This window comes from Bombina bombina, chromosome 5, assembly GCF_027579735.1.
Source record: "Bombina bombina isolate aBomBom1 chromosome 5, aBomBom1.pri, whole genome shotgun sequence".
Classification (NCBI taxonomy): Eukaryota; Metazoa; Chordata; class Amphibia; order Anura; family Bombinatoridae; genus Bombina; species Bombina bombina.
Genome location: NC_069503.1, coordinates 275224660 through 275239659, shown reverse-complemented (window position 1 = coordinate 275239659; position 15000 = coordinate 275224660). Strand labels below are relative to the sequence as shown.

The 15000-nt window shown below is 39.6% G+C and overlaps 1 protein-coding gene across 3 annotated transcripts in view; it reads left to right on the top strand.

The window, feature by feature from the left end:
• Positions 1–15000, top strand: part of FAM171A1 (family with sequence similarity 171 member A1) — a 265449-nt gene that overhangs the window by 153927 nt on the left and 96522 nt on the right. For 2 of the 3 annotated variants that reach the window (XM_053714010.1, XM_053714012.1), the window contains exons 4-5: positions 2429–2587; positions 14640–14816. In XM_053714010.1, the coding sequence (XP_053569985.1) occupies positions 2429–2587; positions 14640–14816 (336 nt within the window). The remainder of the gene's footprint in view (positions 1–2428; positions 2588–14639; positions 14817–15000) is intronic. The other variant, XM_053714011.1, reaches the window with a different exon arrangement.

The following is a 15000-nucleotide window of genomic DNA, read 5'->3' as shown; positions in this document are numbered from 1 at the left end:
TAGTGGTACTGTAGAGTGACACTGTTTACCCCCTCACCCCATGCTGTAGTAACAAGGTCTGTAATTTGCTGGTTCCAAAAACATACACATACATTGCATAAATACACACAGTCACATACACACACACACACATACACATAAACACCAATGGGTTAAACAGAAAGACTAACCCCTGTAGTCAAAGACTAGTGAAGCATCATGCCACACTCACATAATATCAGTGCAGGCAGTGGCAGGTCAACGTTTTTTATTAAGCTGGGCCCCCACCCTTGGGGACCCAGTCGCAATTGCGACCTCTGCGCCCCCTGTAGTTTCGTCCCTGATTGAAGCGTAAAACCTAAGTAGGCTCATAAGAGCTCAGGAGTGTGCACATATCCTTCGTACTTTATGGCAGCTGTGTTTTGCAATGTTATTTGTAGCTTTGTTGTACAATGTTGTAAAACACTGCTGCCATAGATTACTAAGGATATGTGCACACTCCCGAGCTCTTATGAGCCTTCCTAGTTCTACTCTCCAATAAAAAATACAAAGAGAATGAAGCAATTTTAGATAACAGAAGTAAATTGGAAAGTTGTTTAAAATTGCATCCTCCATCTGAATCCTAAATTTTAATTTTGACTTTACTGTCCCTTTAAGGGATATTAAACATAAACCTATGCTTTCTATAACTTGTTAAGACCTTTTGAAATACTGTGTTTAATGCATTTGAGTCGCTACATTTATATGATTTTATTTTATTTATTTTTTTAATTCTAAAATAATCCCAGCCAGAAACGGAACTAATTAGCTAGCAGACCTTAGGGATGAGTTGTACACAAATGTGCAATTCCTATTTGTTTTAAAATCAATGCAAACCAGTTTCATTTACATTTTTGGAGTTTAATAGCCATTTATTTAAAGCAATTCAAAAGTCAAAATTAAACTTTCATGATTTCGATAGAGCAATTTAAAGACCTTTTTCAAATTATCTTTGTTCTCTTGGTAATCAGCAGCAATGGGCTACTGGGAGCTCTGCAAGGGTTAAACACACAGTTACGTAAAGCTTTAGTACAATAATACGTGTCCCAGGGCTGCTTTGCACATGTTATTACTGAAGATGGATTTAGATATTTTTAAATAATCTGTTTTACATGTGTCCCTTTAAGATTTGCAATGCAAAATATCTACAAGTCAAAATAAACTTTATGATTAAGATAGAGCATGCAGTTTTAAGACACTTTTCAAATTTACATCCATTATCAAATTTTGCACAGTCTTTTTATATTCAAACTTTCTGGGGAAAAAGATCCTACTGAGCATGTGCACAAGCTCACAGGGTATATGTATACTAGCCTGTGATTGGCTGATGTCTGTCACATGATACAGAGGGCCAGAAAATATGAAATAAAATAACTTGGGCAGAAAAATATCTACTGCTTCTGTGAATTTCAGACTAGGTGTTATTGCATTGTCTTTTTATGATGCACTTGTTAATTATGCAATTATCCTGCATTGAGTGGTCCTTTAATTGCTAATGTATATTATTCATTCATACAACCTTTGCTTTTTTATTAATCTGTGTTTTCATCCATTACTCTTCAAACATTTGTGATTGTCATACACACTAACATTATAAACTGAGGATTTATTTTTTGTAAAAAAAATATTAAAATATGCTGTAAAAAATCTAAATAGTCTTTTTAGAAGCACACTTCTAGCTCCTACTGAGCATGTGCACAAGTTCTCAGTGTATAACTATACTAGTCTGTAATTGGCAGATTCTTGTCACATGACACACAGGGCCTGCAAATGGGGGGGGAAATAAATTTATCGGAAAAAAAAAAGTACTACTTATTTGAAGTAATTGTTATTGCACGGCCTTCTTATTATGAACTTGCAATTCTACTTATTTAATGGTCCTTTAATTTTATTGACTTTAAACTGATTTTCCTCTTTATTAAAAAGGGATGGTGTACATTGTTATATTAATATACTTTATAACCTCTTTTTCTAAAGTCCCTACAGCCCACCCTTATCTCAGCGCTTTTTTACAATCTTTCAATACATCCAGACAGTGCTAGTTCATGTGTGGCATATAGATAAAGTTGTGCTCACTCCTGTGGAGAATAATGGTTATGCAAGAACCAGCACTAACTGGCTAAAATGCAAGAATTAAAAAAGCACTAAGATAAGGTGCAATCTGCATGGGGCTTAGATTGAAGGTAGTCATAGATGTAAAAAGAAAATAAATATAACCAGTGTTGGTTATGAAAAACTGGGAATGGGTAATAAAGGGATTTTCTGCTTTTTAAACCATATTCATTTTCTTCTTTAGTTTATCCCAGTTTATAACTCTTAGTTTTGGTGTAGTCAATCTTAAAGATCACATATGTCTACGTTGAAATTTTATTTATATATATATATATATATTATTATTTTTTAAATACAGGATCACGGTTGCAACCCAGAGTTCACTTTCAGAGGCGAGTGCTAAGCCTGCCTGGGAACTCCACCTACAAGGACCTCACTGCTTTTCTAACTGCTGCTAGTTCCCCATGGGAAGTTGATAGTTTTCCATACTTACAGGGATCAGATGGCAACACAACAGGTAATTTACTGCAATTCGTTGTCACTTTATATAATGCCAAAGTGGGAGATGACTAGTACATTGAGAGATCACCAGTCTACTGGTAGCACAGGACAGTGATAGACAATCACTGACTTATGCATTGCGTGGCGTTTTCATTCTGTAAAAGAGCAACACACATCCCCTGTATCCAACCCCCCCCCCCCCCAAAAAAAAAAAAGAAAAAAAAAGAAATTGCCATAATGGCCAACAAAGGTTCTAGATTGTTGCTTAAAGGGACAGTCTACCCAAACATTTTTATTGTTTAAAAAATAAATAATCCTTTTATTAACCATTCCCTAGTTTTGCATAACTAACATTGTTATATTAATACACTTTGTACTTATGTGATTACCTTGTATCTAAGCCTCTGCAGACTGCCCCTTTTCTTTCCTATAGCATGGAGTGTCAACGATTCATTCCAATTACTAGTGGGATATTCACTCCCACTAGTACTCTCACACACAGGAGGAGGCAAAGAGCACCCCAGCAGTGCTGTTAAGTATCACTTCCCTTACCCATAACCCCCAGTCATTCTCTTTGCCTTGATCACGGGAGGATGGTGAAGAAGGTGTCTGAAGATTTTAACCTTTTAATGAGTACTTTTCTCTGCAAGCAAGGATTGAGGCTATGCTATGTCCATGCCAATCTCTTTAGTAAGAGTAATGGTGGATTTTAGCAGTTAGAAGGCGGCGAGGTGGTCCTTGCTTTATTTCTAACTGTATGCTACTCTTTTGATAGAAAACCAGGGTTGGTTACTCTGTTGGTTAATCAGTCACACCTAAGAAGCTGTTGCCGGATCCACAGGTAAGTGCTCTTGCCTTCTAGGTTTTGAGGGCAGCACTCCAGAGGTTAATCCTCAGTGGATCATTGAATGATACACAACTAATTCCTGTACTTTAGGAATTTATTTCTGGGCAGTTTATTTCCTGCAGGCACTTGTGATGTGTTTTTAATTTTACAGTGAAGGGGTTAATGCTTTACCCTTCATTTGAGGCTAAATCTGGCTGGACATATTGACAAGCAGGTATATCTGGGGAATTAGATACCTGTTTGAGATTTTAATATTTGACTTAACAGTCAGGTTTTAACGGATTCTCAGGGGACTTGTCTTTTAGATATAGCCCTTATATTTTGCGCTCTTTGAATGTGTGGCACAGTTACTTTTTCTGTGCGCTCACTTGACTATACCTCTGAGGGTTTCGAAAGTGATCCATGCCTTACCACGTTCTGCTAAGCGTAGGGTGTATTATGGCAGCCCGGCCCAGGGGTTGTCTACCCCTTTGGAAATATCAGAGGCATTGTACGATGAGGAGGCCCGCTCTGACTCTTCAGAGAAGGCCCCTTCTGGGTCAGAGTCAGTGTCATCTCAACCTCTGGCTGCGGAGGAGCCTGACTTTAAGTTAGGATGGAAAATGTGCGCTTTTTGCTGAAACAAGTGCTTGCTACTCTGGAAGTTCCGGAACTGAAACTTTCAGAAGAACCTGTGATTCCTAAGCTTGATAAGGTATATGAGGACAGGGTGGTGCCTCAGGCCTTCCCGGTTCCTGTTAAGATGGCGAACATTATTAAGAATGAATGGGAGCGATTAGGTTCTTCCTTTTCCCCTTCTTCCTTTAAGAAACTGTTCCCTCTTCCGGACTCTCAGCTTGAGCTGTAGGGTACTGTCCCCAAGGTGGATGGTGCTATCTCCATGCTCGCGAAACAGGCAACTATTCCCCTTGAGGATAGTTTGCCATTTAAAGAGCCCGTGGATAAAAAATTGGAAAACATGTTAAGTAAAATGTTTCAACACACAGGTTTGTTTTTCAGCCGGCAGCAGCCGTAGCCGCAGTTTCCGGAGCTGCAACATATTGGTGTGAATCCCTGTGTGAAATAATAGAGGGGGAGATTTCCATTAATGAGAAACAAGATTAGATTAAGGTGCTGAAGATCGCCAATTCTTTCATCTGTGATGCCAATTTTCAAATTATTCACCTGAACGCTAAGGTGTCAGGTTTTTCAGTTTTAGCTCACAGGGCTCTATGGCTGCTGACATGACCTCTAAGTCGAGGCTATTGTCCCTGCCTTTTCAAGGAAAGATTCTGTTCAGTCCAGGATTGAATTCGATCATATCCACGGTTACGGGAGGTAAGGGAGCTTTCCTACCGCAGGATAAGAAGGCTAAGCCTAATGGATATACTTTTTGTCCCTTTCATGCAGACAAGGCCCAGCGCCAGCAGCCCGCCACAAAAGCAGACCAGTCCAAGGGAGCTTGGAAACTGGCTCATTCTTGGAACAAGTCTAAGCAGAGCAAGAAGCCTGCCGAGACAAAATCAACATGAAGGGGCGGCCCCCGACCGGTCTCCGGACCAAGTAGGGGGCAGATTATCTCTCTTCTCAGAATTCTGGTTGCAGGACAATCAGGATCCTTAGGTTCTGGATGTTGTCGCCCAGGGTTACAGGATAGGGTTCAGATCCCATCCTCCCAGGGGCAGATTCCTCCTGTCAAACCTGTCTTCAAGACCGGAAAAAGAGAGAAGCCTTTCTAGAATGTGTGAGGGATCTCTCCTCTCTAGGTGTTATCGTACCAGTACCCCAAGCAGAAAGGGGACTAGGGTACTATTCAAATATTTTTGTGGTTCCAAAGAAGGAGGGCACGTTCTACCCGATTCTGGACCTAAAGTGTTTGAGTGTTCCATCGTTCAAAATGGAAACGATCAGATCTATTCTGCTCCTAGTTCGACAGGGACAGTTCATGACAACTATAGACTTAAATGATGCTTACCTTCATGTGCCAATTCTAAGGGACCACTTCCAGTTCCTAAGATTTGCGTTTCTGGACCAACACTTCCAGTTTGTGGACCTTCCCTTTGGTCTGGCGATGGCCTCGAGAGTCTTCACGAAGGTTTGCTATGCACTACTTGCAGTGGCTAGATCCAGAGGCATTGCTGTGGCACTGTGTCTGGATGACATCCTAGTCCTAGTCTCGCTGAGGATCATTCGAGGGCGTGTCTTCTTTTGCTCCATTCTTACGGTTGGAAGATCAACTCAGGAAAGAGTTCCCTGGTTCCCAGCAACAGGGTGGAGTTCCTGGGCATGATAATAGACTCTATGTCCATGAAGATATTTCTCACAGACCATCGATGCCAGAAGATTGTGTCCTCTTGTCTTGCCCTTCAGTCCTCCTCAAGCCCCTTGGTGTCTCAGTGTATGTAGATGATCGGACTCATGGTCTCCAGCATAGACGTCATTCCATTTGCCAGGGTCCATCTCAGGCCTCTTTAATTGTGCATGTTGAGACAGTGGATCATTCAGATCTATCACAGCAGTTATCCATGGATGCTCGGACGCAGATTTCCCTCTCTTGGTGGATCTGTCCAGAGCAACTGTCCATGGGGACATACTTCTTGAGACCGTCCTAGGAGATGGTGACCACAGACACAAGTCTGGCAGGATGGGGAGCTGTTTGGGGTGCCATGATGGCACAAGGAAAATGGTCCCGGGAGGATTCTCTCCTCCCAATAAATATTCTGGAACTCCGAGCAATCTACAATGCTCTGAAGGCATGGCCTCCTCTCGGGGCGTTCAGCTTTATCAGATTCCAGACCGACAACATAACCTTGGTGGCTTACATCAAACATCAGGGGGTACGAGGAGCTCCCTAGCCATGAGGGAGGTGTCTCGGATATTGGAGTGGGCAGAGTCGCACAGCTGCTCGCTCTCAGCGATTCACATTCCAAGTGTGGACAACTGGGAAGCAGACTTTCTTAGCAGGCAATTCTTCCATCCGGGGGCAATGGTCTCTTCACCCCGAAGTGTTTGCGGAGATTTGTCTCAGGTGGGGAATGCTGAAGATCTCATGGTGTCCAGACTCAATTGCAAGCTACCCCGTTACAGGTCAAGGTCCAGGGATCCCCAGGCAGAGCTGATCGGTGCCTTGGGGATTCAGCCTAGCCTACATTTTTCCACCGTTACCATTTCTACTTCGTGTAGTGGCACGCATCAAACAGGAGTGGACTTCGGCTATTCTGATTGCTCCATTGTGGCCGCGGAGGACATGGTTTGCGGATTTGGTGAGGATGTCATCCTCTCCGCCGTGGAGGTTAACCTATCGCAGGGATCTGCTGGAACAGGGCCCTTTTCAACATCAAAATCTTGATTCTCTGAGGCTGACTGCGTGGAGATTGAATACCTAGTCTTGGCCAAGAGAGGCTTTTCTGAAAGTGTGATTGATACTCTAGTTCAGGCAAGGAAGCCAGTCACTCGTTGCATCTACCATAAGGTGTGGATGACTTGTCTTAGTGTGAGAAGCATGGATATCCTTGGCATAAGGTGAAGGTATCCAGGATTCTGTCCTTTCTCCAAGACAGTTTGGAGAAGGGTCTTGCAGCCTGTTCCTTAAAGGGACAGATTTCGGCATTATCAGTCTTGTTGCATAGAAGGCTCGCTGAGCTCCCTGACACCCAATCTTTTGTTCAGGCTCTGTCTAGAATCAGGCCTGTCTTTATACAGTCTGCTCCCCCATGGAGCTTAAACTTGGTCCTTCGGGTATTGCAGAAGGTTCCGTTTGAGCCTATGCATTCCATTGACATTAAGATTCTGTCCTGGAAGGTTCTCTTCCTGTTGGCCATTGCATCTGCACGCAGAGTATCTGAACTGGCTGCCTTGCAATGTGAGCCTCCTTATATCTGTTTTTTCATGTGAATAAGCTGTGCTTCGCACTGGTTTGGGGTTTCTTCCCAAGGTGGTGTCTAACTGTAACATCAATCAGGAAATAGTGGTTCCTTATTTGTGTCCTAGCCCTAATCTGGATGTGGTTAGTGCCCTGAAGTTTTATCTTCAGGCTACGAAGGATTTCAGACAGTCTACATCTCTTTTAGTGGTGTATTCAGGGAAGCACAAGGGGCAGAAAGCCTCTTCTACTTCTTTGTCCTTTTGGTTGAGGAGCTTGATTCGCTTGGCCTATGAGACAGCGGGACATAAGCCTCCTCAGAGGATAACAGCTCATTCAACTAGAGCTGTGGCTTCATCTTGGGCCTTCAAGAATGAGGCCTCTCTGGAGCAAATTTGTAAGGTGGCTGGCTACCTGTTCCTCCTTACACACTTTTACAAAGTTTTACAAATTTTATGTTTTTTGCTTCTGCGGAAGCTGTTTTTGGGAGGAAGGTTTTGCAGGCTGTGGTGCCCTCAGATTAGGGTCCGCCTTTTCCCTCCCGGTTTCATTCAGTGTCCTCTAGAGCGTGGGTATATGTACAGTAATGAATGAAGCCATTGACTCTCCTCCCCTTTAGATGGAAAACATTATGCTTACCTGATAATTTAATTTCTATTGAGGGGGGGAGAGTGCACAGCTCCCGTCTGTATCTCCGATGGGTGGACCTATATTTAATTCATCTTCTGGCACCATTTATACTCTATTTCTCCTACTGTTCCTTGTTCCCTTGGCAGAATGACTGGGGGATGAGAGAAGTGGGAGAGGTATTTAAGCCTTTGGCTGGGGTGTCTTTGCCTCCTCCTGGTGGCCAGGTTCATAATTCCCAACAGTAATGAATGAAGCCGTGGACTCTCCTCCCCTTGATGGAAATCAAATTATCAGGGAAGCATAATTTATATATTTTTTGTCAAATGGATGTTCCTGTGTAAATTAAAAGAAAACCGTATATATAATTTTGGGGTGATTTTTATACCAATAGAACTGTGGGAATTTTGCCCATCAGTCAAGCCAGTAAACCACCATCCCTAACAACAGTATTGTGAGAGTAAGTAGTAGTTAGAGGGGTGTGAAAGGTATAGAAATGCGCTTTAATAAAAAGATATTAAAATAAATGAGGTGACTGTCAATTGATCACAATCTTTTGATAATCAGCAGGTTAACGACTGCAGATGAGCCCTTTTCAATTTTGACCCAATCACAATCCACCATCAGCAGCGTTTTTCTTTCATAAGGTGGCTAGTCCACAAACCATCACATGTGGGATTAATCTCCAGTCCACTAGGAGTAACAAAAAATACCCAACATCCCAAGAGCTTTTAATCCCTCCCACTTCCCTGATTGCCTCATTCTTCATTTTTGTCTCCACAGAAAAAGGTGAAAATTTAAAGTGCTTCAGATTCTGTTCCTTCAGTTTTGTACATGTAGAAAGATCATTGTAGCCAGATGGTCAATATTTTATTCAGGTTTTGGTGAGGGGTAGATCTGTGGTTATTTTTGTTTTGCAAACTCATCTTTTTTTGAGCCTCTGTATGATTTGGCAATTCAGTTTTTGTCCTGGAAGGTTTTTATTCCTTTTAATTATTTCTTCAACAAGAAGGGTTTCTGAACTATGTGGTTTGACATTAGCATCTCTTTATCTTAAATGTTTTCAAGATAAGGCAGTTCTTCGTATTTATTAAGGTTTTCTGCCTAAGGTGGTTTCCTCAGTTACCATTAATCAGGGAGTTGTGGTCCCTTCTTTATGTCCAGCTTCCAAACCTTTTCAAAGGGGTTACATTTTTGGATCAGTTAGTGCCCACCACCGCTCTCCCTCCGTTACAGCGACTGAAATCATATGTCGGTTCCTCCAAAGTTTTGATATATTTACAGGGATTATATTTACTTAACACATTTCTCAGATAAAAGGACTTGATAAATCCCCAGACAATTTTTTTAAATTATTAAAGGGACAGGAAACACCAAAATTTTCTTTCATGATTCAGATGGAACATACAATTTACTTATATTATCAATTTTTGTTATCCTTTACTGAAGGAACAGCATTGCACTACTTGCAGCTAGCTGAACACATCTAGTTAGCCAATCACAAAAGACAAATGTGTGCAGGCACCAATCAGCTGTTGGCTCCCACTAGTGTAGGATATGTGCATATTCTTTTTCAACAAGGTATACAAAGAGAACAATGCACATTTTGAAAATAGAAGTGAATTTAAAAGTGTCTTAAAATGACAAGCTCTGTCTAAATTATGCAAATTTTATTTTGACTTTATTATTCCTTTAACAAGCCAGGTGAGGATTTCATGTTTTCAGCAGTTAACCAATTCCAGATTGAGAGGTATTAACTGCAGAAGCATTTTATGACTAATCACTGGAACAAGATGCAAGCAGTGGAGGCTCCTCTATAGGAGCACTTGAGCATGTGAACCCCCTGACCCCTGATGCCCCCTGACCCCTGATGAACAAAAAAAAAAAGTGAGAAATAAAAAAACCTTTTTTGCTGATTCCACTGCAGTTTTGACTAAAAACATTTGACTAAAAACATTAAAATTGCCTTATTTAGGCTGAAAGTGGAATGGTCTTTTGCCTATTTCTATCTATCGCACATGATGGGCAGTGCGATAGATAGAAGTAAAGGCAAAAGCACTATCCACTTTCAGCCTGCATTGCCTTCAGTGCCACCTACAGGCCAGCCCATAGCTTTCCTAACCGCACAGCTCTTAGTGTGCTAGAGCCAGCTGTCACGTGACACTCGCACACTAAGAGCTGTGTGTGTGGGAGTGGAGGAGGAGCATCGTGGGCTTCAATCATTTGAAGAGCCTGGCCTACCAACACTGCAGGCAGCACTAACGAAGGATTTGTTTTTATTATTAATTTACATTATTTATTTTTGGCTGAAATTTTTCTGGTGGGGGGAGGGGGCAGGTGTGTGCGCTCAAGCAACTCTCCAGGAAGTTCCGGGACCGGGAGTCTCAATAGTGTTGCTATCTGACGCATGCAAATTGCCGGAATAGGGGAAGCAACATGTCACCCGGTCCCACAATACTATCACATAGCCCTGCTTAGTTTCTACCCATGTGTAGCTGTAGCCCTCCTCCTATGGGAGTAGCAATAAGGAAGGGGGAGCGGGTGGGGCAGTGAGGACACACACACAGCACAGGGAGGTAATGGAAGGGGGAGAGGACAGTCTGAACTACCCCAGAAGAGCAGTACTAGACAGAGGCGGAAGACAACAGTAAGTTACACAGTATGTCTACCAGTTTTTTTTTTTTTGTTTTTTTTCTTGCCCCTTCACCTTTTCTACCCTGTTAATGTTATTCATTGCACACACGCATAATTTATATATGTGTGTGTGTGTGTGAAATACTTTAGAAAACTACATTTGATTTGACTAAAAAGTTGTATATACATATACAACTAATATGATAATATACTAAAAAAATAAAATGCCCATTGTTTTTAAGAATATACTATGGTCTGTGCAGTGTATTATACATAAAACTATATGACTTTTTATGGGCTAGTATATTGGATTCATTACTTTTTAAGTGCCCCTAATTATACTTATGTGTTTGCATTTTATTTTTTAATGATTATTATTATGTATAATCCATGCTGGAAAAGCACACTTTCACTGCTTCAGTGATTAATTGCAAAGTTAAAAACCTTACAGAATTGTAATTCAAGTGCAACTATCTCCTACTCATTGTAAAATGTACTTATTTACAAAATGGACATATATGTATGCTATGGTTTCATTCTTTCAGATGCAATTTTACAGCATACCCATAATAATCATATTATAGCTTTCTATGATTATACAGGACTGAATTTCTGTTTTATATATTTTAGTTTTCCTCAATTTTCCTAATATAAAACTTTTCATGCTGTATGCTATATAGCATAACAATTTATGTGAATCTAGTATTGTGTGTGTGTGTATAAGGGCTGGTTGATTGTGTTGTGATACTACTTCTGCCCATAGTAGTCTCCTTGTTAATGTTGGTCTGTGAGTAGTCTCCTGTCAGTATGTATGTCTAAACTGATTTGTAAGTGTTCCAGCGCTATACCTCACTTGGGCATTTCTTAGATATGTTGCTAAATATATACACACACACAATAAAATGGGTGGTGCCATCTGAGGGGCGGGGCTAGTGCTCCCCCATCTTCAAAAGTCACCAGCCGCCACTGGATGCAAGCAATACCATCTGATGTTCAGAAATAGTTATGTGGCAAAAATAAGCACAATATTGTGCTAAACACCATAGTATGAGAAGGAAATTGCTGTAAAAATAAAATGATTGAACATTATTTAAAACTGGAAGTGTCTCTTTTAAACATATATTAGATTTCTAAGGTTCAGGGTTGTTTTTTTGTTTTTTGCAGCAGAGTAGGTAAAACTATAAGCAGAATGGGTATCACATGTTTTTAAAGTAGGTTCTTGCTATGGTATTGAAAGAAAAATATACCCAATTAAATCACAAGTTAGACATAAGATGAGCCCCTAATTCCCTTTTCTTTTTTTCACTAAAACAATGGTGTGTGCAATTAATAATGCTTCATAATTTTATATTTAATATGTTTAAACCTCCAAACAATTTACTAAAAATCATAAATTAACATTTAAAGGGAAATTAACTCAAAATCAAAATGCGCACAAATGCTTTTTATTTTTGCTTTGAAGCATTTATATAGGTTTTGAAACATCTGTAACGTTAACGAAATACATAAAATAAGTTGTTGGCTGGATATAAACAGTTTGTGTACGTTTACGCATATAAAATGCATTTGTTATAGCAATAGACCACTGTTATCCTGCTGCTATAAAATATTATAGTACTTTAAATAAAATTTTGGATAGACATCTACAGAAACGGTTATTTGGAAAGAGAGCTGAGTGTAAAATGTTATCCAGGAAGAGCACGCCAAGCTAAAAATAATACTGGTGTGCTTGGTAGTTTTAACTCTTAAATAAACAAGAAAAAAAACTAACATGTCTAGTCTTCAGGGTGCTTCTGAGGTAAATCTGGCAACAAGTACTTTAATAATGTCATGCTATTTGCAGGCTAAGTGACTGCAGGTGTATTTCAGCAATTACAATAAAATAAAGGGACCTCAAGGTAAAAAAAGACTTTGTACATAAAAATGTTGAGTTTAATAAAAGTGATTTATCATTTTTTTTTTTTTTTTTTTTTTTTTACATTTTACTTTAAAAAGGGGGACATACTGTAGTTAGTATCATTTGTGCACATTTAGCCCCTGCACATGTGCAGTGAGTAGTAGCACTCTTGCTGGTGACCTTATCCGCATCAACTGTACACACAAGGGGGCCCAAATTTGTGCTTACTACAGAATGTACCCAGCATTTGAGTATGTCAACAATAAATGTATTTGTATAGCACTTTGCACCTTTATAAAAGGACAGTAAAGTCAAATTTTAAACTTAAATTGTTTTGATCATGACATTTTTAACACATTTCCAGTTGACTTCTATTATCAGTTTTGCTCTGAGACACGAACATTTTATTTTGACTTTCCTGTCAGTTTCATTCTCCCTGGGGTATGTATGTGTATTGGCTCTAAAAAATTGAAATGGTGAGGTTCTGTAAGGTACGTACAGAATAGTCCTCACACTTTGTTGAACGATCATGGATTGGACTTCTGGATGTTACAATACTGCGTGGGCGGGACTTTCTTTGTATTGTTTAAACAAGTGCAACACACTGAAAGCGCAGAGGGACAGCGTTTTTAGTTTTTGTGTTGAGCAGTGGTTATATGTACTTGTCTCTCATACTTACTCTCTGACCTTTTAAGTCCTTGTTTTTAAATAGTCCAAAATTGAAATGCGCATGATACCATTTCAATTTTAAATGGAAGTATATTGCAAACATGCTTCTAATAAAAAGCAATGTTTTCAGCGGCATATGCACATATGCTACGTGGCACTAGAGGAGCAGGATTCAAACACCAAGCCACTGCTACCTCTCTGAGATGGTGTGATGTTTGAATGCTGGCGCACGGGGCATATGCCACTGAAAAAACCGTTATTATTCAAAATAACATTTTAAATTTTGACTTTTCTATCCCTTTTAATGTTTCTAAAAAAATTATTTATTTTTGGATTGGTCCACTTCTGGTCTCCTGTGTTATCAGGAGAGGATTACATTGCACAACTATACTTTGAGCTAAGTTAAAGCTCATAAACACGTGAGTATTCTATAGTTACCAGTGTTATAACTGCGTTGCAGATCTTCAATTTGTGCTCCTTTTTATTGGAGTTTGCTCACCAACCGAATTTTACATTACTGAGATACATACAAACTTGTACCTCAGTGAGCAGTAAAGACTAATATACTTTTGTTAACCCCTTAAGGACCCTGTATGGGGATTGTCATTTAATAGTCTTGCCACTATTTCCAGTCACCAGAAGGGACGGTATAATAGCACGCTATTAGTAACAAGAAAATCCTTAACGACCAGCGACATACATGGTACTCTGCAGTCGTTATGGGGTTAAGTGTGCAGTTATATGGGCACATTTATTGTTCATGTTTTCCCCTGTAATATTACACTTTTAAGGTGGTCACCTAGTGTAATTTATTACCGCATGGCATCTTTTAAAGGCAAAAATGGCATTTATTGCTTTAGTCTAATTACATATGTAATGTCTTTTCCACTTTCATTACCCTTTATAAACTTATTGAAGTTCTGCGTTTGCTATTTATGCATATGAATTGGGTGCTTTAAACACAGCACAAAATATTTATGTATGAAGAAGCAGTGAAGTCGTCTAGTAATATTACATATTATATCTGAGGAGTAATTGCGCCTCACCTCAGCATTTTCTCAAATTTAAATAAATTTAAAAAATGAATGAGAGGATTTCCTTTTCGCTTATTATCAGAAGTGCATTCTATACCTCTGTTCAGGTCCTGATTGGCTGGGTATTGTGAGACCATGACGCAATGGCTGTCCTTTTTATATTGTTTGTTTTTGTGTGTATTTTGTTTTGTTAAATTTTTTTTCATTTTGTGTTTTTAGTTGCTGAAAGAATCACTAGCTCATGCAGAGAGAGAGAGATTGAGATTTACAACATAAGTCAATGTCTAAGCATCAGATGCACATTGAGACTTTTACCTTATTTAAGTATGTATAAAGTTTCAACTTTGCTACCGATTTAAAATACTTTATAATCTCCTATAGTAAAATAAGTTTAAAGATCTACAGGCCTTTTGTATGCTTCCTTTAATCATATATGAACATTTTTTAATATGTTGTTTTAGCACTGTCACTTTTCCTTTTTTCTTTAATGCTTATTCGTACTTTTCTGACTTTTTCTAGGAAATAGCAGCAGGTTTGATCTCACTCCGGTTACTGCTGTCAGTGTCCATTTGCTCAACAGCGATGGGAAAGATGTTCCAGTCAATGGACCCATCTATGTAACTGTGCCCTTGCCAACTCATACCAACCTTAAACACAATGCTCATGTCCCAGCATGGAGATTTGACCAAAAACACGGTAAGAAAACATGTCCAGTCTTAAATTTTATTTGTGTATGTGTGTATGTATGTGTGTATGTGTGTATGTATATATATATATATGTATGTATGTATGTGTGTGTGCTTCCGGGTGGTAAATCGCCATAGAACTAGCTAATGAGCTGTTGTTCGTTCCTGGTAGAGCGCTTCTTTCTTTGTATGTT